At 51.4% G+C, this 20,737-nt stretch overlaps 12 protein-coding genes across 15 annotated transcripts; 7 read left to right on the top strand and 5 right to left on the bottom strand.

The window, feature by feature from the left end:
* Positions 1-105: 105 nt before the first annotated feature.
* AAFC00_000410 (uncharacterized protein) lies at positions 106-820 on the bottom strand (the record flags this gene model as incomplete). The annotated part of the gene is made up of 3 exons (XM_069343818.1): positions 106-161; positions 250-541; positions 596-820. 3 exons carry the CDS (start codon positions 818-820, stop codon positions 106-108), a joined length of 573 nt encoding a protein of 190 aa, XP_069200238.1.
* A 313-nt stretch (positions 821-1,133) lies between these two features.
* AAFC00_000409 (uncharacterized protein) lies at positions 1,134-2,578 on the top strand (the record flags this gene model as incomplete). The annotated part of the gene is made up of 3 exons (XM_069343807.1): positions 1,134-1,161; positions 1,305-1,441; positions 1,493-2,578. The coding sequence occupies 3 exons, from the start codon at positions 1,134-1,136 to the stop codon at positions 2,576-2,578; spliced, it is 1,251 nt and encodes a 416-aa protein (XP_069200237.1).
* Positions 2,579-2,710: 132 nt separating this feature from the next.
* Positions 2,711-3,522, bottom strand: AAFC00_000408 (uncharacterized protein; the record flags this gene model as incomplete). Of its 2 annotated transcripts, none has more annotated exons than XM_069343791.1 (4): positions 2,711-2,839; positions 2,930-3,156; positions 3,229-3,450; positions 3,516-3,522. In XM_069343791.1, 4 exons carry the CDS (start codon positions 3,520-3,522, stop codon positions 2,711-2,713), a joined length of 585 nt encoding a protein of 194 aa, XP_069200236.1. The 2 variants fall into 2 exon arrangements, with proteins under 2 accessions (XP_069200236.1, XP_069200235.1); XM_069343790.1 differs by having other exon boundaries at positions 2,963-3,156.
* Positions 3,523-4,342: 820 nt separating this feature from the next.
* Positions 4,343-5,830, top strand: AAFC00_000407 (uncharacterized protein; the record flags this gene model as incomplete). Its single annotated transcript, XM_069343782.1, has 1 exon — positions 4,343-5,830. The coding sequence occupies one exon, from the start codon at positions 4,343-4,345 to the stop codon at positions 5,828-5,830; it is 1,488 nt and encodes a 495-aa protein (XP_069200234.1).
* A 649-nt stretch (positions 5,831-6,479) lies between these two features.
* On the bottom strand, positions 6,480-7,736 carry AAFC00_000406 (uncharacterized protein; the record flags this gene model as incomplete). The annotated part of the gene is made up of 1 exon (XM_069343772.1): positions 6,480-7,736. One exon carries the CDS (start codon positions 7,734-7,736, stop codon positions 6,480-6,482), a length of 1,257 nt encoding a protein of 418 aa, XP_069200233.1.
* Positions 7,737-8,650: 914 nt separating this feature from the next.
* Positions 8,651-9,684, top strand: AAFC00_000405 (uncharacterized protein; the record flags this gene model as incomplete). Its single annotated transcript, XM_069343760.1, has 2 exons — positions 8,651-8,699; positions 8,771-9,684. 2 exons carry the CDS (start codon positions 8,651-8,653, stop codon positions 9,682-9,684), a joined length of 963 nt encoding a protein of 320 aa, XP_069200232.1.
* Positions 9,685-9,985: 301 nt separating this feature from the next.
* Positions 9,986-11,671, bottom strand: AAFC00_000404 (uncharacterized protein; the record flags this gene model as incomplete). Its single annotated transcript, XM_069343749.1, has 1 exon — positions 9,986-11,671. One exon carries the CDS (start codon positions 11,669-11,671, stop codon positions 9,986-9,988), a length of 1,686 nt encoding a protein of 561 aa, XP_069200231.1.
* Positions 11,672-12,379: 708 nt separating this feature from the next.
* Positions 12,380-13,537, top strand: AAFC00_000403 (uncharacterized protein; the record flags this gene model as incomplete). Of its 3 annotated transcripts, XM_069343735.1 has the most annotated exons (2): positions 12,380-12,446; positions 12,498-13,537. In XM_069343735.1, the coding sequence occupies 2 exons, from the start codon at positions 12,380-12,382 to the stop codon at positions 13,535-13,537; spliced, it is 1,107 nt and encodes a 368-aa protein (XP_069200229.1). The 3 variants fall into 3 exon arrangements, with proteins under 3 accessions (XP_069200229.1, XP_069200230.1, XP_069200228.1); XM_069343736.1 differs by having other exon boundaries at positions 12,380-13,537; XM_069348131.1 differs by lacking the exon at positions 12,380-12,446 and having other exon boundaries at positions 12,614-13,537.
* Positions 13,538-13,874: 337 nt separating this feature from the next.
* AAFC00_000402 (uncharacterized protein) lies at positions 13,875-14,372 on the bottom strand (the record flags this gene model as incomplete). The annotated part of the gene is made up of 1 exon (XM_069343726.1): positions 13,875-14,372. One exon carries the CDS (start codon positions 14,370-14,372, stop codon positions 13,875-13,877), a length of 498 nt encoding a protein of 165 aa, XP_069200227.1.
* Positions 14,373-15,287: 915 nt separating this feature from the next.
* Positions 15,288-15,653, top strand: AAFC00_000401 (uncharacterized protein; the record flags this gene model as incomplete). The annotated part of the gene is made up of 1 exon (XM_069343715.1): positions 15,288-15,653. One exon carries the CDS (start codon positions 15,288-15,290, stop codon positions 15,651-15,653), a length of 366 nt encoding a protein of 121 aa, XP_069200226.1.
* Positions 15,654-16,468: 815 nt separating this feature from the next.
* AAFC00_000400 (uncharacterized protein) lies at positions 16,469-18,816 on the top strand (the record flags this gene model as incomplete). Its single annotated transcript, XM_069343704.1, has 5 exons — positions 16,469-16,885; positions 16,950-17,064; positions 17,113-17,381; positions 17,440-17,616; positions 17,668-18,816. The coding sequence occupies 5 exons, from the start codon at positions 16,469-16,471 to the stop codon at positions 18,814-18,816; spliced, it is 2,127 nt and encodes a 708-aa protein (XP_069200225.1).
* Positions 18,817-19,330: 514 nt separating this feature from the next.
* On the top strand, positions 19,331-20,375 carry AAFC00_000399 (uncharacterized protein; the record flags this gene model as incomplete). The annotated part of the gene is made up of 3 exons (XM_069343693.1): positions 19,331-19,346; positions 19,564-19,735; positions 19,790-20,375. The coding sequence occupies 3 exons, from the start codon at positions 19,331-19,333 to the stop codon at positions 20,373-20,375; spliced, it is 774 nt and encodes a 257-aa protein (XP_069200224.1).
* Between the last annotated feature and the right edge of the window lie 362 nt (positions 20,376-20,737).

Below are 20,737 nucleotides of genomic sequence, written 5' to 3'. Positions count from 1 at the left end.
GGACAAAGTTTCATCGGACTTATGACTTCGAAATGGGTGATATTGATTGTAATCTTGTCTACCGGGGTTTCTTCTATAAATCGTAGCTCGTGACATGCAGTTTTGTTAAGACATTTTAGCTTGAGAGAAGTCCATCTCCGGATGTTGAGCCATGAATTTAGCTGTGCACGAGCGAAACAGAATCAAAAGTCAGCTTAGCTGATAATCCAAAAGTGACGGGAATGAAAAGGAGAGAAAAGAAAAGCTCACCAAGCATATCCTGCTTCTTCTGCTCGTCACTGGTCGGCTTGCCCATCTCCTTCTGTCGCTGGTCGAACATCATCTTCTCGACCATGGAGCGAGTGGAGCCGTCGAGATCGCTGAGCTTGCTGTTCTCGGGCTGGATCTTGGACGTGTCGATGGCCGGGGCCGAGGTGACGACGTGCGGCCACCATTCCATCTTGTTGGCCTTGTCGAGGTGGATGGCGAGTTCTTTGCCCGAAGGCGTGGTCTCGAGGGTCCATGTGCTCTCGTCGACGAGAATTGCATGTGGGAGTGTTCCCTTTTTCATCTGTCAGTATCCCTGACGATATAGTAAACGTCATGTCGCCCGAACCTCGATGATGGGTTCTTGTCCCCTGATCCCGGCCTTGATGCTCGTCTTTGCGATCTTGACGTCAAGGTCTTTGCCCTTCATGTTGGCTGGGATAGCAGCCGTGACGTCGAGGTCCTGGATGGTTTGGACCCATTTGTAGGGGAGCTTGGCTTGCTCTTCCTCCTCTCTGGCCTTTGCGGCCTTGTCGACTGCTGCTTGTTCTTCGGGAGTCGGCGAGGTAGACATGGCGGGTGATTTATGTTGGGTGGATGTAATTGTCGCAAAGATCAGATCTAATTCATTGTCAGCTCAGTTGTTTTCCAGTTGCTTCTGTCTGCCCCACATTGTACCTTAAAACTGAAGCTCGGATCGGAGGGATACAAATGCCAAGGATTGATGCGGCTCGGAAGGCATTACCGAGTTCCTTCCCCGCGTGGCTCACATGAACTGACGATCTTATCTGGACTGGACTGGACTGGACTCAGGGCAACATCTTGTGATTGTCCAAGATAACTTATACACATGACAACTCTACTACATTCACTATTCTTCCATCAACATGGCGCCTGCGGTCATCAAAGAAGAAGGTACGTCACGCTCATAACGAAAACAAGATCATGTTCTGCAAGCAACAGCCCTGTCGTGTCATCGCTGCAGCTTGCTGGCGCAACGACTTGTCCAAAAGTCAAGATACGAGCATCTCGCTGATACAATACACCCTGATCCATAGCTCCCGTCTCGAAGCGCAAGGCAGACGATTCAGAAGTGAATGGCTCAGACGCGAAGAGAGTCAAGTCATCAGCGTCACCGACGCCTGACTTGTCGCCAGTCAAGGACCCTGCGAAACCCGTCCCCTTCCCTGAGAAGGTATTGCCCTTTTTCTTGCCTGCCTTTCTCAAGACATACTAACACACGCAGCCTGCCGTCATCGAAGAGCGCAACGGCGGCATAGAGTTCCGTGTCGTCAACAACGATAATGATCGCGAATCCACAATCATCCTGACTGGCCTGAAATGCATCTTCCAGAAACAACTGCCCAAAATGCCCAAGGACTACATAGCGCGACTGGTGTACGACCGCACCCACCTGAGTATCGCCATCGTCAAGAAGCCGCTCGAGGTGGTGGGAGGCATCACGTATCGACCCTTCAAAGGCCGCCAGTTCGCCGAGATAGTCTTTTGCGCCATTTCCTCGGATCAGCAAGTCAAGGGCTACGGCGCCCATCTCATGTCGCATCTCAAAGATTTCGTCAAGGGAACCTCGGACGTCATGCATTTCCTCACCTATGCCGATAATTACGCCATTGGTTATTTCAAGAAGCAGGGCTTTACAAAGGAAATCACATTAGAAAAGAAGAGATGGATGGGATACATTAAAGATTACGAGGGCGGCACTATCATGCAGTGTTCCATGCTGCCCAAGATTCGCTATCTTGAAAGCGACAGATTACTGCTCAAGCAGAAAGCCGCGGTCCATGCCAAGATCAAGGCAGTCAGCAAGAGTTACGAGGTCCATCAACCGCCTGCAGCATGGCGCAGTCTATCCAAAGGCCAGACTTTACCATCAATTGACCCTTTATCAATATCAGCCATCAAGGAAACCGGCTGGTCGCCCGACATGGACGCGCTGGCGCGACAACCACGCCACAACCCATCCCACTCGCTGCTCATGCACTTGCTCTCCGCCCTTCAGAACAGCACCAACGCGTGGCCATTCTTGCAACCAGTCAACAAAGACGAAGTTCTGGACTACTACGACGTCATCAAGCAACCCATGGACCTGTCGACTATGGAGACCAAACTCGAGCAGGACGCCTACGACACGCCCGAAGACTTCATCCGAGATGCCTTGCTGATATGCACAAATTGTCGAAAGTACAACGGCGAGCAGACCCCTTATCACAAAGCTGCTTCCAAGCTGGAGAAGGAGCTGTGGAAGAAGGTCAAGGAGGTGCCCGAGTGGAGCTATATCGAGCCCGAGACCATCAATGGGGATGGCAAGTGAGGAGCGTGCAGCTGATCAGCACTTAAGTATGATGACAGTAAGCCTGGCGCGCGCGGTCGAGCTGTGCATGTTGATGAGAGTAGGGCAGAGAGACTCTGTGTGCTGCAGAGGACAGCTGCGACCAGGTCATGATCACTCGAGGAGTGAGGCCGGCAGCTCGAACGTCTTGTGGACCTTTCCCTTGAAAGTGTCCCCGTCCTCGGGCTTGAATGATGTGGGATTATCCATCTTGGGGGGATTGGTTTCGATCTCAATGGTAACCTGCGGGTACACGTCAGCAAAACAAGGCACAACAAAAGAGGAACAAGACAGAGCAAGCAGCAGCCAAGGGGAGCAAAGCGGGCAATTGACCTGTTCGTCCTCACAGCAGTAGTCTACACCTACCGGTCCCTCGTTGACGAGAGCGACGTCCATCATGGCCTGGAAGACGCCGTTCTTGACGCGATCTTCCTTGTAGAGCGCCTGCACTTTGGCGAAGAAGTTGTCGTAGAGCTCTTTTGCCTGGCTCGCGGGTGCGGATTTGTGGAAGTCGAGTTTGTTGCCCCTTTTCGCCGACGCGAGCAGGGTGAACTGCGAGACTATTTGCATGCAGTTGAGTCAGCAAAACGGGGAGCCGTTGTACATAGCAGAGTTTGGTAGGAGCAACCTACCACAAAGCACCTCCCCATCAATATCCTGAACGTTCCACTTCCATTTCCCGCCCTTGTCATCATCCCATAGTTTTACTTTCAGGATCTTGTTGGCCATGGACTCGACCTCGGCCTTGGTGTCGTCCTTGGCGACGGCGGCCAGCACGAGCAGGCCTTTGCCGATTGTGCTGATCAGTTGCCCGTCGACGGTCACCGAGGCCGATTTGACTCGTTGTATCACGGCTGGATTTTGAGCTCTGTCAGTCGCGGGGTTTCTTTTTGGAGTAGATAAAAAACGGAAGACTGACTCTTCATGTTATTTGTATGCAACAGTGTGATCTCGTGATTGTCAGGGGGGCATTATGCAGTAGTAATGCCGTACATGCGACTCAGAAATGCGCAAGAAACAGGATGACGTCGCGACAAGTATTGAACTTTGGCAGAGTATTAGTCCTCGACGACCAAAAGTCCCAGTTCGAAGATCAAAGTTCTATTTGTACAAGGTGAAAACAAAGTGGGTGAGTGACCGTGAGTGAGTCGAAGGACTGTGGCTGTATGGACAGTATTACAGAGATCGATAATCGATAGCAGCAGCCCACGTTTCTGAGCGCTGCACGGCGGCGGCGGGGCGGGCGATTTATTGGTCGGACCAACTTCTTCCAAAGTCGCTGGTTCCCCGCCGGGTTATTTGATTAGGCATTTTCTTATCGGGGGCTTATCCTTTATCGTGCTGCCTTTCTACTTTATGAGTTGTGTCACAAGTGCTTGCAGTTGCGATGACGCGAGCTCCGCATCATGTGGGTCTTGTCCAGTTGATCTGAACAGTTCGAGTGAGTATGTACTATACTCAACTACTGTCCAAGAGGTCATATCACATCGCCTTGATTAAAGCTAAGGTACCTATCAAAGCTCTGGTTGGTTCTCGACTCGCGGCGGAATCACACCACGTCCGCCCGCCGGGGATCAGCGTCGAGTAAATCCGAAACAGAAAGAGAGAGAGAAAGAGAGAGAGTAAACACCCTCGCACAACACCCGTCCATTTCTTCAATTTACCATTACAACCACACAAATGTCCTTTCCTCCACAGTGGAGCCTGCGCGTTGCGTCGCAAGAAATATAGCCGTAAGGACACACCATGGCGGACGCGCCGCCGAAACGGTCCTTGTTCAAAAGACCAGCATGGGCACAAGCTGCGACGACGACAACCCCCGCCGTAGCCACCGATAATGCCGCTGACAGCCCGGACACGCCAGAGAAGTCCGACCTGAGTCTGTTCAGTCGGTCTGACACGTATGACAGGATTCTTGCGGAAAAGGAACGTAAGAGGCGGGAGAAGGTTGGCAGGAAGAAGACTGAGCAGAAGAAAAGCCATGTGGTGCATACGCTTGATGAGGATTCGGATGGGATTGGAGCTGGTAAAAGGAGGAGGATCTCTGATTTGGATTCTGAAGATGCCGAGAATGAGACCTACACTTCACCGCCGCGACGGGACAAAGATGATGAACATGCACCGGAAGGAGCAACGTTGCCAGCGCAGGGAAACAGTCCAACGTCTCATGCGCCTTCGACTGCAGGTACAGCTACGGCAGCGCCTCAGCCAGAACCAAGGAGGACAAGGAGCAATAGCCAGCCCACAATCATCGAACTTGGCGATCCTGAAGATGACGAGGACGACGACCAAGACACTTCGACACCACAACCAACTCTAACCGCCGCCGCCGCGCAAGTCCCAGACTCGGATTCAGAGTCAGATCCCGAGCTCGCAGAATTAAAGCGAAAAGCACGAGCGAAGCGACGGAAAGAACAAGAAGCGCACGAGCGTCTGCAGAGCAATGCACAGTCCTACAGCTTCTTCCCAAACGACCTCACACCCCCTCCGGACCCCAAAGTCCAGCTTCTCATCACATCTCCCATACCGGGCGCCACTCCCCTAGTAGTGACGAGAAAACTATCCCAAAGACTGCAAGAAGTGCGAGAAGCATGGCTGAGCCGGCAACACGCCATCTCGCCAGCCATCCCCCACCGCGACATCTTCTTCACTTACCGTCTGCGCAGACTCTACGACGTGACAACCTGCAGATCTTTAAACCTCCGAGTCGACTCAGACGGCCACTTGATCCCCGACGAGCGAGACTTCATGGACAACGACGAGACGGGCGTCGGCCGCGAGCAAGAGGGCAAAGTCCACCTCGAGGCTCTGACAGAGGAGCTATGGCTCAAGATGAAGGACGAGAAAAGACGCGCCAGGAACAGAGGCTCGGTACCCAGACCTGCCGGCTCAGACAGCCTACTCGAAGCCGGCGCCACATCATCCCTCGGCACTCAAGCCTTGCCAGGAGACCCCTCATCACAAACACCCGCATCAACAACAACAAAAGACGCCGTCATACGAATCACGATGAAAGCCAAAGGTCTCAAGCACGTCAAACTCAAGATCAAGCCGACAACAACATTCGCGAAAATGGCGAATGCAGCGCGTCATAAATTCGGCGAACAGATCCCTATCGCTCCGGAGCAGAGTGTTGTTCTGGCTTTTGATGGGGATACTCTAGAGCCCCCCGAGGGGCTGGTGCAGGACACGGAGATTGAGGATATGGATTCTATCGAGGTTTATTTCAGATGAGTCGAGCTCTAGCGCATGTATGCTGCGGCCCCCTTCGAAGGGATGGAGAGGAGAGGAGAAGGGAGTGTTTTTTCCGTGGTTATTTTGTTTTTTTCTTTTGCTCGCCCCTTGTTGCGATCTGATACCCCCACTACATGACCGGACATGTTGCGAATCGACGAGCCGTGTTCGGGAAATGTTCATTTCTCATGTTCATCATTGAGCGCTTCTTTCTCTTCTCTCGACAGCTACGAATTGTCCATGTGTCTGCTCCGCTGCACCTATACTGCTTTTCAGGCAAGGAATGTGGGAAATAAAGATAATATACTTGGCTGTCACTGCGGACAGCGAGCGATACCGAAGTGTTTCTTCGTGACGGGCTCCTGCCATCTCCCGCTATCTACAGCAATAGAAAACATGGCATAGAAGGACGCCTCCTAGATACACCAACCATATACCTCTTCTACGACGCCCACATTGCCAAACAATAAACAGACGATCGTTAAGCATAACCCCAGACTGTCCCAAGATAAATGTAAATAACCCATGAGTTAGCGGCTCGCTCATTCATACTCCCCCAGACCTTTACCAGCTGTAGTACAAAACGCCAGTAACACAACAAAACCCAAAGCGTCCCTGATATCTAATTGGGGGAAAAAAAGACAATCGTTCAACCATGCAACTGATGAGTCGGACAGCTCCCAGGCCCCTTCATAGCCCACCAACTGCGGATACAAGTGCGATGGAATCGACAAAGACACTCGAGTCGGCCCATTTCCTCGCCGGGCTGGAATTCTTCAAAGCATATGACGCATTCCTGCGGCTCGCCGCTTTCGTCAAAGCAGTCCTTCTCCGTGGCGTGGTAGACCAGCATGCGCTGTCGGATGGCAGGAGACGGCGTTGGGGATGTGCCGGGGGGTATGGGTAGTAGAGGACGCTCTGTCGGTGGTCCATCTGCTGTGGTAGGCACGACTCTGGTGCTTGGACCGGCCGAGAAGGCAAAGTGGTTGATGAGACATTGTTCGACGTGCTGTTCACGGTCTGATGCGGTCCCGCCGTGGCCGAAAGGTAGCTCTCGGGTTCCGCACACTGGACATTCGTCTTCCTCGTTTGATCTAGTGGTGTCTCGAGACTTCGGTCGATGCGAACCTTGTGCTATAGGTGCTAATGACGCCGCGTCGAATGCTGACGGCATACCAGCATGGGTCAGGCTGTTGAAATGATGGTGTCGAGATGACGCATAGGAGTCATCAGAACGAGTCCTGTAACCGGACGTTGACGTTCGCATCCGCTGTGTCTGCGGCATGTTCTGAAGGGCCCGGTTAGTCTGCATGCCGGACCGGGTTTGACCGTATGGTGCAGAGCTCGAGTGGCTGCGATGGTACGGCACCGAGCTCGATTGGATTCGTTGGACCTCATCGCCAGCGGATGGCTCAGTCCTCGACACATCCCTGGGATCTGAACTTCCTTGCAGTCTGGCATCAGAAGCATATGTCGACGCACGTGACCGGCTCAATGGTGGAGGTGGTGGCACTGGCTGTGGGGGTGGCGATGAAGCAGCATTCTCATGCTGTGGTGGAGGACCATAGTTTGGATCAGGAACACAAGGGTTACAGACACGGACAGTCTCTCCTCCACCAAGATTATCTACATAGGAAGCATCAGTGCTACTCCGCGGCCGCGTATAAGCGTGGTCTTCCTCCCAGAGTCGCTCCTCCGGTGGCCGGACAATGTACTGTCGAGGGATGGTGATACGGTGAGGTGAACATGTAGCACAGACTAGACGACCACATCTCCGGCAATGATGCCGTCTGTTCAAGAAAGTAAAAGGAGTTCCGCAGATTGAACAGCTAGATGTTACATGGTCGGGCTGCCATGGAGGTAAGACTATGTCGTCAGAGTCGGCTATATCACCAGAGTCCGCCATCCGCACATGAGCTTGACTGTTCAGGTCCAAGTTCCTGCGAAAATCACAATGATACGAATAAACACGAGCACACTATGGTTCTTCTGTTTGTATAGACAGATGAGCGTTGTTGTTTGAACCCTTGTGCTACGAGAGGGAGCTCTTGATGTCTAAATTGCCAAGATGGCTTGCTTGACTCGTTGCCTGTGTCCAGTTCACCTTTCAACTTGGACGGAGCTTCTCGGATGAGTCGGCGTTGCTGACGTGGGGTTGACAGCACGCGAGTCACCCTTTCGTAGTCCTCAGACGTGCTACCTTGGCAAATTTGCATATCCGAGATGCCTGAGGTGCATTTGTACCCTCGTACACGAGAGAGTGGACCCTTCGTTCAGTGGACCTCTTAAAACGAAGGCTCCCGGCGGCACTTTGTCAAGATAAGACAGTAAAGGCGAGATGGTACCGAAGATCGTGAAGCCCTCACACGTTGAATCCGCCAGAATCTCGCGAACAGCAGGGGAGTCTGCGACAAGTTTGCAACAAGTTTGCAGGATGCGCCTTTTAGGCTCGGTCTAGTGCTGAGCTCGGCGCCACCCCTCCTCTTATTTCGAGCCAAGAGACGTCATCGCCATGGTTTTCGTAGCTATTGTGAGCTGCAACGGTGGAGTTTTTTTCATCTTTGACACAGTCCGCCCCTCTCAACACACCGATGTTTGACCGCCAATGAGAATGACGTTAGTCAGGTCAACAAGTGTGAATTGATGGGCTCGCTTCCGAGACGTGGCAGTATGTCATGCCATTGATGGAAGTTTCACCGAGTACATAGATCGCGAAATACATCATATTAGAGAACTTCCCTGCTGTTTTTCCAGTCTGAACATTATACACCACTTAACTATCCACTGTGACCCTATCCATTGACCAAAACAATATTCATCATGTCTTCTGGAATCACTCGCACCCTCGCCAACGGGGTTAAGATCCCAGGTAAGCATGCGTCACAATGACCCCTCCCCCACCAATTCTTTAGATTGGGCGCTGATAGTGTCTGTGTACAGCTGTTGGATTCGGTACTTTCGCCAACGAAGGTGCCAAGGGAGAGACATACAAGGCTGCCATCCACGCCCTCAAGACTGGATACCGTCACCTCGACTGTGCCTGGTTCTACCAGAACGAGGATGAGGTCGGTGAGGCCGTGCGTGACTTCCTCAAGGAGAACCCCAGCGTGAAGCGATCCGACATCTTCATCTGCACAAAGGTGTGGAACCACCTCCACGAGCCCGAGGAGGTCAAGTGGTCCATCCAGAGCTCTCTCGACAAGCTTAAGATGGACTACGTCGACCTCTTCCTGATCCACTGGCCCATCGCCGCCGAGACAGACGACAACCACATGCCCAAGATCAACGAGAAGGGCCAGTACATCATCAAGGAGGAGCTCACAAAGAACCTCGAGCCCACCTGGAGAGCCATGGAGGAGATCTACGAGTCCGGCAAGGCCAGGGCCATCGGCGTGTCCAACTTCACCATCAAGGACCTCCAGAAGATCGAGAAGTTCGCCAAGGTCCAGCCCATGCTGAACCAGATCGAGATCCACCCCTTCCTCCCCAACACCGAGCTCGTCAACTACTGCTTCTCCAAGAACATCATGCCTGCCGCCTACTCTCCTCTCGGCTCGCAGAACCAGGTTCCTACCACCGGCGAGAAGGTCTCGACCAACAAGACCCTGAACGAGGTCGCCGAAAAGGGTGGCAACACTCTTGCTCAGGTCCTCATCGCATGGGGTCTCAAGCGTGGCTACGTCGTCCTGCCCAAGAGCTCCACTCCTTCGCGCATCGACAGCAACTTCAAGAGCATCGAGCTCAGCGACGCCGACTTCGAGGCCGTCAACAAGGTCGCCGAGGGTCGTCACACCCGCTTCGTGAACATGAAGGACACTTTCGGTCACGACGTCTGGCCTGAGGAGTCCGCTTAAGGAGTCCGCTGATATTTGAGCATTGGCTTGACATGCCCGTCGTCGATCTTGGCAAGGGTCGATGACACCAAATACTTTCTATAGAGTCGTTGTTTGCTACTTCCGTTGATGGATATGGGCGACAGCGAATATGATTAATGCACATGAAGAACAAATTTTTATGGTTCTGAATATATTCTCTCCTCTCTATATGATCTGGGGGAATTTTGAGAAACTCGCTGTACATAGAAAAACAAAAATATGCGGGTATCTAATCTTGAACATTTCAAATCGAAATCTCAAACAAGGAAACCTCGATCAACTACACCTCAATCTCCTTTTCTCCTCTAAACTCCTTGCCCAGTGCCTCCAGACTACTCTGAGCAGCGCCGTCGAGTAATCCATTAAACCCCACGAAACCTTCCTCGACGAGCCATTTCTGAGAGTCGGATCCCCGCTGTTCGAGCACTTCGCATGCACGGCCGACGACCAAAAGGCCAGGAGGTCTGGATCCTTCTTCTTCGACGGCAGCACAAATGTGCTCGAGCGTCGAGCGAATGACTCTCTGATCTGGACAGCTCGCGCGCTCTATGACTGCGCAGGGTGTATCCTGGGGCCAATCGATATCAAATAAACTATCCCGTAAGGCCTCGAGACGATGCAGAGACATGAGGAAAACGACGGTCTGGTTGGCTTGGTAGAGTGGCGGCGTGGGCGCCGCGCCTTTGCGTCCCGTTCCCGTGCAGATGAGGACTTGATCGCTGACTGCGCGGTGCGTGACTGGGATTTTGGCGAAGAGGGGCGCCGAGAGGGCGGATGTTATGCCTGGTAATACGAGGACTTCGTAGCCGGCGGATCGGAAGTACGAAAATTCTTCTGCGCCGCGGCCGTAGAGGTATGGATCGCCTTGTTTGAGTCGGAGGACCGTCTGCCCCTTTTCGAGAGCGGCGAGGCCGAGGGAGAGGAGTTCTTGCTGCGCTGCTTCGGCGTTACCTGGGAACTTGCGCGCGATGTGGACCGGGGTTCGGCGAGGGATCAGGTCTAGCACACCTTCGGGAACGAGTTTGTCGGCGAGAACGAAGTCTGCAGTGCGGATTGCTTTGAGGGTGAGATTTGTCAGGAGGTCCGGATGGCCTGGGCCTGAGCCTGCTAGAATGATCTTGCCCTTTGGTCTTCTGGCATCGATGGCCTTGGGGCTGAGGGGAGTTTTGTTCTGTTCGTCTGGTAGAGAAGAAAGTCGAGAATCTTGCGAGTAGGCTTCGAGGACGGCGTCGACGTCTGCGTCTGTGATTGATGCCAGGCGTCGAAGCGGCCAGTATTCGCATATCTGAGATAACCACCTCATTCTGCGCGTTCGTGCCGCTTCGACGTCTGCTTCAGTGACTAGTTTGTTGAATTTCGAGTCTTGGCCGACATCTTCGTCCTCGATATCCATGTCCAGATCTTCGTTCTTATGGTCTTCCTCCCAGATCCTACGTCGCATGGACCCGAGTCTCTCAACAGCGGGACCGAGCTCTGCGGGTAATGCAGAAGCGATTTCACGGCGGATGCGGGAGGCGAGTTTGCAACCCTTGCCAGACGTTGTGACTCCGACTTGAAGAGGGCCGGAAGTGTGCGTAGATAGAAGCGTGAAAGTGCATAGATTCGGAGCATCTGCCACATTGACGGGAATACGCAGCCTCCTGCAAAGGGAGGAAATATGTGTGCTTGGTGCGGTCTTGCCGCCGCTGGTGATGAAGACGGCATCCACATATCTATCCACCTCCTCTCGCCCCAGCGTAGTCAGATCCGAGTCCTCAAAGTCTTTCTGCATCCATTCGACTTTGCCCTCTTCGATTCGTTTTGCAAGTCCGTAGTGCACTGTGGCGGTAGGTGGCGCAATGACTTTGGGGAGGGCACCGCCTTCGATGGAGCGATTGCATCGTGCGCCTGCTAGAGGGTTTGAGCCAATGATTAGGTGGACATGGTTCGTCGAGTCCACGGCTGTGAGCAATGCCGGCACAGTCATTGTGGCAATCTTTGTTCTTGTATTTGCTTTGCGTGTTGCTGTTTCCCTTGACTAGAATACTTTTCTCGGTAGGATGTGGCGGACGAGCCTAGCAGTACCAAGCTGGGAAAGAAACAATAGGTTTCGGAGGACCGAAAACACCAGGTGATCGTGAGGAACCAGCCAAGGTCAGCGTAGACTCCTTATCAGAGCAAGAAAAGCAACAACGACAGCGAGAGAGACACAGAGTCACCCCGGAGGTAGGAGCCAAAATATACTTTTGTCAGTATTCGTACATTCAGAGCATCCCACCAAATTCCGCGATAAGAAACTCATTTTGCTGCTTATCGTCGCCAAGAAAGCGATTTCGCCATATCTCGGTGTCAACATCGGCGGTTTGATTGGTCGAGACTCGTTCACCGGAGATGTCGAGGCACTCCCGAGAAAGGCGGGACTGTGCTTTTTCCGCGGCTTCGGAGCTGGTTCGTATTATTGTCACACCTTTGTTATTAGTGCTGCATGCTGACATAAAATCATCGGTGACATTAATGGTGCATCCGTCACATGTGACCAAAACCACCGCGTAGAGTCGTTACTGTCAGTTCTGCAACTTCATCCTTTTTTCTTTGTGTTGCTATTCTCAATTGGCAAGCTTACGATGAGTCAGACAGTCGTTTCTTCTGCTGTTACTCCAGCGCAGACACATCTCGCGACCAAGGGTGGACTAATATGGTTGCCGGCATTTGCTCATTCAGCATCATGAGAGCTCCCAGTCTGCGGAGCTGCCAACTGAACAGTAAGTGGTGCAGAGTGAGTTTCAGCCATGTTCACGAGTTGATTTGTGTAGCATCAGCTGCTTTGCGATTATGTCGTAATATCCACACTTTCCGCGAGGTTCAGCCCCTCCGCGCACATCGCCGTTCCCTCCTCGACTCGAAGCGCACAGTAGGACTGGTTCCTACAATGGGCGCTTTGCATGACGGTCATATCAGCCTTGTCCGACAAGCTGCCGCAGAGAACACGGATGTCTTCGTTTCCATATATGTGAATCCCACGCAGTTCGGTGTCAACGAGGATCTGGATAAATACCCCAAAACATGGGAATCAGACATGAAAATGCTCGAGGCATTGGACGCCGAGTTGGAATCGAAACCAAACGGATCGGGCAGGATCACTGCTGTCTTCGCACCTACTTCCAAAGTCATGTACCCTACATTACCTCCTACGTCCGACATTGACGGAGAAGGGTCCTTCGTCACCGTCACGCCCGTGGGAAAGCTATTGGAGGGTGCATCGCGGCCAGTCTTCTTTAGAGGCGTCGCCACAGTCTGTATGAAGCTTTTCAACATTGTAGAACCAGAGCGTGTCTACTTTGGCCAAAAAGATGTTCAGCAAACCGTTGTTATCCGGCGCATGGTGCAGGACTTTCATCTCAACACAGAGGTCAAGATCGGCCCAACACAACGCGAAGTCGATGGTTTGGCCCTTAGCTCGCGCAATGTCTACCTGGGAGCAAGACGACGGAAGGTCGGCGTTGTGTTGTCTCAAGCACTTGGCGCAGCGGAGAAACAGTATGCGGCGGGCAAGAGAACCAGAAGCGATATTCTATGGCCTGCTAATGAGCTTGTGATGAATGAGATGGCTAAGCAGGAAGAATTGGACCCAAGCGCCAGAGCCAGGATCGAGGTGGATTATCTATCTTTAGCTGACCCCGACACCATGCAGGAAGTCGACGAGGTGGATGAAACAAAAGGAGCCATTATCAGTGGGGCCATGAGAATGTTGCCGCTGGAGCATCCACAGCCGGGCGAGGAATGTGGGTTGGGCGACGGCGAAGTCCCAGTAAGACTGATAGATAACATTATCTTGAAGCCAACAGCACGGTAATTTGAGCCTGCCTTGCCTTCTGCTACGCGACTGCTCCAATGCAGACTGTCAGCACTTGCTTGTTGAGATGTGCTGTTCAAGTCTTGTCGTTCCCTAGCTCTTCTACTGTATGCTTGTCCCCAGAAGAAGCTCTCAGGTCGCAGATACCAGCGGCGCGGGATCTGTAGGTTAGTCCCGTTGCGGAACATCTACAGTGACTGTCTATAAGCCCGTCCGAGCCTACACGTGTGACGTAGATGGCTGTCCGTTTGTCGGCGCGGGAGATGGTGCATTGTAGCTTGTCTTCGAAGGACAAGCCAGCACTATTCGGCCTGCTCGACTGACGTATAAAACGTGATCATCTCTGCTCATCGGCCAGAGGGTTTGCGTGTATGGTGACCCGCTCAATTTTGACGGACTCTTTCGGTCGGTTTTTCTTGTCCACTTGAATAGTTTCGATTTTGTCCAACGTGCTCCAGCCCTCAATCAGACGTCCGAAAACAGTGTTCTTCCCATCCAGATGTGGTGCTTTGTCCAGAGTGACGAAGAATTGGCTGCCGTTCGTGTCTGGTCCTTTGTTGGCCATGGACAAGATGCCACGCGCATTGTGCCTGAGCAAAGAAGTGTTGATCTCATCTTCGAAAGGCTGGTCATAGATGGACAGAGAGTCCTTGGTGGAGCCAGAGGCGGGGGATCCACCTTGTATGATGAAAGATGGGATGAGGCGGTGAAAGGGTGAGTCATCGTATTTGGAACTTGCGGCGAGGGCGAGGAAGTTATATGTCGTCTTGGGCGCAGCCGAGCAGAAGAGCTCAAATTTCAGCGGTCCGTGGGTGGTATGAAGCGTTACCGACATGATGTGCTTTGACTTGTTGACTATACTTGCTGTGGACAAGTCTGGCGGAGGTAAAGCAACTTATATGGTTTTTGGAGATGATGCGCATCGAAGTTGCAATAGATTATGGTGCCTGGCTGCCTCACATATATATGCACGTGCCAATTCTGCTTCACATGCGTGAGTGGACCATAACGCTGTCTCGTTGTGCGCCACAATTTGTTTCGAGAATGTGGCAATGAGCTTGCAGATGCGTCTTTCGCTCCCATATAAGTAGACCCACATCGAAGTAATGATACGTTGTAGCGACCTTGCGCAAATTCGATATTGTGTCCTGATAGAAGGATTTCATCGAGATGAATGGAATACATCGATAGATGAGATCTGTATGATAGTAGCACGTATCATACTTGCATGTGGCTTTCCAAAACATGTTTTCAAGACAATCACTATGCTGATGGTCTCGACACGAACACCGTTCAGTTAGCATAGCTGAGAAGGATCATTGAATTAGCAATACCACAGACCGTACGGAATCACACCTTTGTACTCTTCACACTAATTCGGCTTGGAAACGTCCCAAGACGCACAAAATGGACGTGGATTTTACACGGGGATAGAGGGATACCCTGTCCGCCTGAAAGAAGGCATGTCATTCGCGTGAGGTGATGCACCGCCACAATCGCGGAGCTTCTTTATGGCCTACTTCTGCTTCTGCGTCATTCGTTACATTGCCTCCCAACTTCTGTCTGCCAACAGTTGCCTACTATGGATAAGTAAAGTACCATACTTGACCTTACAAAAACAATACTTTCTCATCACCACTATCCTTCCTCAAGCTATCACACCATTACACAATCAACCGCCCCTTGAGTATTCCACTACCAACACTACATCCTCTACCAAACATTACTACCTAGCAATATCGTCATCATCATGTCGCACTCCAGCTCTTCCTTTACCTCCTCTTCCTACACCTCCTTCAGCTCGTCCTCGTCCTCCTCTAACAATGGTCGCATGAGCGGACAAGCCTACATGAGCCAGTCATCCTCAGACCCACGCGGTACGACTGTTCGCACTGTTTCTCACACACTCGGCGAACCATCGGTCGAGGAAACTAGACACTACGACAACCAGGGCCGCGAGTTGCTCTCGGCTCACTCTGCTCCAGGAGCTGATCAGAGACGCATCCAAGACATTGAGGTCGAAGATGTTACTGACCAGCTAGATGAGACTGAGGCCGACAAGAAGTATCGCGAAGCTATGGAGGATGAATACGCTAAGCGAGAGGGTGGCGCTTGAGAACAGCTACCTCGGGACTATGAACCTGTCAAGAAAGGTCCTAATCAAGACTTGTTGAAACAACATCAAGCATTTTGGAAGAACAAACGACATTACGAATAACAGAAAAGTGTATCAAAGCTCAGCTCTCAACCACGAAGTGCAAGAAAAGCTTCAATAATTTCTCCACTCTCGATTACCCAGTATCTAATCTTTCGGGCCACTTTTGCCTTTCCTCCCACCGCATCATATCATTTTGCTATTACACATGAACCTCTAGCTTGTGTGAACCGCCGTATAACCATTGCAGTCATTTGCGATTGACGCGCCATACTTCAACACTATACTTTATTTAATTGCATGATCATATGTGATTAGTCCTGTGGTTCATGATACCTATGTAGCGTGGCGTATTAATCACATACGCATCATGAGTACACATGATAGAACTGAAATCATACGGTAAGGATATGTACTTGTGCTCTGGCATACAAATTGGCAGAAGGAAAAGCAGCATGCTCATATTCTTCGCTTCGAATAGTACCACGTAACAAAAGTGAAATGCACCTATGAATAAAATGATGTCGTTACTGGTCCCTCCGCCAAGCACGCGCGATTGCACCATATGGCATCTGTGCATCAACCCCCCATAGCTTGACGTCCTTATCAGATCTTACCTTCCCAGACATCGAACACCAATAACCGGCCCAAACGGAGACTGTTCGAGACGGTAGAACTACATTCGCAATTGTTCTTTTACGACCTCGCACATATAAAGTAAAGATATGGCTGGGCTATGAGCTTTACAGAACACGTCGAGTCGAGTTCGTCCTGATATGTCCACCTTTGGCGCCTTGCGGGGCGTCTGCGGACAACGTCACATATGGCAGGCATCAAATATCACAAGTAGAGTAAGCCCGGCGCTGCGAGTGTCAAGATCCATCCGTCGAGATGGACGTTCATTCAGGACCTCGCCAATAGCATGGAACAAGAACAACACACAAAGGGTCGATGGTAGCGAAGTCAAGACCGATGCAGTCCAGCCACCAAAACCGGACGCTGTCAAGCAAGAGAAAGCGAGTACACCGGCTAAGCCACCCTCTCTGTTAGCTGAGCAGACAGTGTCCAATAAGGAGCAGCGGAAGGCCGATTGGGCCATCGTCAAGGACATGGCTCGCTATTTGTGGCCCAAGAACGACTTTGGCACGCGGTTCAGAGTCAGCCTTTCAGTTGCTCTCCTCGTAGGCGCAAAGGTAGATTCCACCTCTTTGATTGTATATCGATTCCAAAACCGCAGTGAAATTGATTGCAGAGTAGATTCTGAATGTCCAAGTCCCTTTTTACTTTAAAAGTATCATAGACTCCATGAATGTAGACTTCGCTGCAGTAGGCGGCACCGCCATGACGGTCGCTGGTGCAGCTATCTTCTCATGTAAGCCTCTTATCGTCTTCATTCTTCTGCTTCTCTGACAATCTCAAGATGGTGCCGCAAGGATTGGTGCGGCTCTTTTCCAGGAGCTACGTAACGCCGTATTCGCCAGTGTAGCCCAAAAATCTATTCGCCGTGTTGCTGCCAACGTCTTTGAGCACTTACTGAACTTGGATCTCGCATTCCATTTGTCTCGCCAGACTGGTGGTCTGACACGAGCGATCGATCGTGGTACAAAGGGTATAAGCTTCCTCTTGACCTCCATGGTTTTTCACATCATACCCACAGCTTTGGAAATCTCTATGGTTTGTGGTATATTGGTATGCGCAATCTACGTCGGAAAATCTCAGAGCACAATAATAACTTATACCGATCTAGACATGGCAATTTGGATTCAAGTTTGCAATGATCACCATGGCGACCATGGCTGCTTACACGGCATTCACAATCAGCACTACATCATGGAGAACCAAGTTCAGGAAAGCAGCAAATGCGGCTGATAACAAAGGCGCGACCGTGGCTGTGGACTCACTGATTAATTATGAAGCTGTCAAGGTATCAGCCGTAGGAACGCATGGGAACGACACTCGCTGACTGTCCCGATAGTATTTTAACAACGAGAAGTACGAAGCCGGCCGTTATGATGCTGCTCTTCGCAACTATCAGGATGCGTCCATCAAAGTCGCCACCTCTCTAGCTTTCCTCAACAGCGGCCAGAATCTCATCTTCTCCAGTGCTCTGACCGCGATGATGTATTTTGCGGCGGACGGTGTTGCTACCGGAGCACTGACAGTTGGCGATCTTGTTTTGGTTAACCAGCTCCTGTTCCAGCTCTCGGTGCCCTTGAATTTCTTAGGATCTGTCTATCGGGAGCTAAGACAGAGTCTCCTTGACATGGAAACCCTTTTCAACCTGCAAAAGGTCAATGTTGCCATCAAGGAGCCAGCGCATGCCAAGCCTTTGCGACTCACTGGGGGAGAAATCAAGTTTGAGAACGTCACTTTCGGCTACCGAGATGACAGAACCATCTTGAGGAACATGAACTTGACCATTCCAGCCGGTAAGAAGGTCGCCATCGTCGGTCCTAGTGGTTGCGGCAAGTCTACTATCCTGCGCCTTTTGTTCCGCTTCTACGACGTCAAGAGCGGTCGCATTCTTATCGATGGTCAAGACATCCGCGATGTGAGCATTGAGAGTCTCCGAAAGGCTATCGGAGTGGTCCCTCAAGATACGCCATTGTTCAACGATACCATTGAGCACAACATCCGTTATGGTGATCTCTCAAAAGACATCTCGCAAGTGGAGGCTGCCACGAAGCGTGCTAAGGTTCATGAGATCATCGAACGCTTCCCAGATAAATACAAGACCATGGTTGGTGAGCGTGGTATGATGATCTCCGGAGGAGAGAAACAGAGGCTGGCGATTGCCAGACTCCTGCTAAAGGATCCTCCTCTGTTGTTCTTCGATGAGGCGACTTCAGCTCTGGACACGCATACCGAGCAGTCGTTACTCGGAAACATCAACAGTATTCTCAAGGAAAAGGGCCGCACCAGCGTCTTCGTAGCCCATCGACTCCGTACAATCTACGACTCGGATGTCATCATTGTCCTAAAGGACGGCCATGTCGCAGAACAAGGCACGCACGAGCGTCTTGTTGACAGTGGTGGTGTTTATTCCGAGTTGTGGAGCGCCCAAGAAATGCTCTTCCTCGAGACCGAGGCGGAGCAAGAGCCGAAGGACTCGACCAAGGTTTAAGATAAGGCTTGCTTCTAGGACTCTTCTTGTGCCAGTATATAGATCATCTAGTGACGTGTCGCTCCCACAAGATCTCAGTTGTGAGTACACTTACGTACCTTAAAGGCGTCAATCTGTACATAAGCCGATCTTCAGTGCTATGGAATTTTACAAAATGCCTCTATTCAGACAAAGTACTTTTCTACAGGGTTACGTCCTCTTTTAGGTCATCATAAGTATGGCTTGTCACAGCTTCACCCTCCTTCAGGCTAGACCGTTATTAGAGTTGACAGTAAGTTGCAGTATCTCGAAATTGGTGGTGAAGCTTTCGCTATGCCGGCGGCTGTCAGTGCATAAGGCCACTAGCGCCAAGACTACATGCATACGCGAAACGACGTCTCATCCCCTTTAATGCCATATGTTTCCAGCTTGCCACTTTTGTCACGTTGAGAAAGTACGCTCATTCGATCGAGCCGGAAAACCAGAAACTCCCACGGGTAGAAGACGGAGAAAGTGCCGTGGATACCTCGACACAATGGGTCTTGAGCAGTGTGAGTGATATCGCAAGACAAATATGGAATTGCCGAGTCCCTCTTCCTCGTATCTTGCCTACATGATTTGTCATGGTGCTGGCCATTGAGATGCCTGAGATCAATGAACCAATGCGCAAGTCACAATTGACTTATAGAGTCTGCGAAAAAGACAGCTATGCTTGTGCTTGATTATCAGTAGGCGTTTACGTTGTTGGTCTTGACTGACCACTCCCAGTGAGTATATCTTCGCTCATCACTTGGTTGATCACGCACATTGCGCCAGTCTTCTTGGTCACTTCACCGGTCACAAGCTATGGCGACCAGATCTATGCCATGCATAGGTCTCGCTCCTCTGCTGGTTTCTCATTAGACATACCATTGATCATGCTTGTCGCATCCATACTGAAGTAATCTTGACGGCCTCAAGATGATTGGCCAGTGAGCTGACCGTGCCCCTTCAGGTTGTTCTACTGGCTGGGTGCTCACTATGACATGTCCTTGCTGCTCCAGGCAGGGCTGATGGTCATAGTGCAAAGCGTTCTGCTGCACGTGGCTTTGCAGAACCGGCCGCCGTCCCGCGCTGCAAATACACCATTTGCAGGCTCAGCAAATGGAGACTCGGTGGCGAAGCGGCCCTTTAACTTTTGGCAATGGAGACTCGCACGACCATACTGGAAGTTCTTGGGCTACTATAGCCTAACATTGCTCATACTGCAAGCTATATTCGGGCAAACGCCCTGGTTCACAGCACTACAGGGCTACATCGCGCTCAGCATCGAAGCTACACTCCCACTTCCCCAAATACTGAGCAACCAGAGGAACCGCAGCTGCAAAGGGTTTCGTCTCAGCGTCTTGGCCAACTGGCTTCTCGGTGATGCGATGAAGATGTGCTTCTTCTTCTTGGCCGACAGCACCATACCTTGGTCTTTCAAGCTGTGTGGTTTGTTCCAAGCCTCATGTGACTCATATCTTGGTGTACAATACTGGATGTTCGGCGAAGGAGTCAGCGAGGATGAGACATTGGGAAAAGACATGAGACTATCATGATGAGTTCCGCTGGCCATTTGTCTCTTTACCCACAGTATCGAGATTACAGAGGACGGAAAGGGGCAGGTGCGCTACTACACGACTAATCCAGCAGGCACGAGTATCGATCTTGGCGAGAAGCTTCGCCACAGGACAAACACCGTCAGTATGGTAACTCGAGGGACTACCTTTTGGGACTCTCTTCTATCGCCAAGCTTAGAGGAGAAGCGTAGTGCGTACCTAATGGAATGGAAAGAAAGTTCGCTGCACCGGAGGACAGACCCTTATTAGTATGTAGTCGATGGACGTAGGTAATAAGCATAAGAGCATTCGCGAATGTCCTGCATGACAACTGCAAGAACCATCATTTTCAGATATATGAA

This window comes from Neodothiora populina, assembly GCF_041146345.1.
Source record: "Neodothiora populina strain CPC 39397 chromosome Unknown canker_contig_11, whole genome shotgun sequence".
In the NCBI taxonomy this organism is placed as follows: Eukaryota; Fungi; Ascomycota; class Dothideomycetes; order Dothideales; family Dothioraceae; genus Neodothiora; species Neodothiora populina.
Note: the sequence above shows the minus strand (reverse complement) of the source record. Positions and strands in the feature narration are given on the sequence as shown.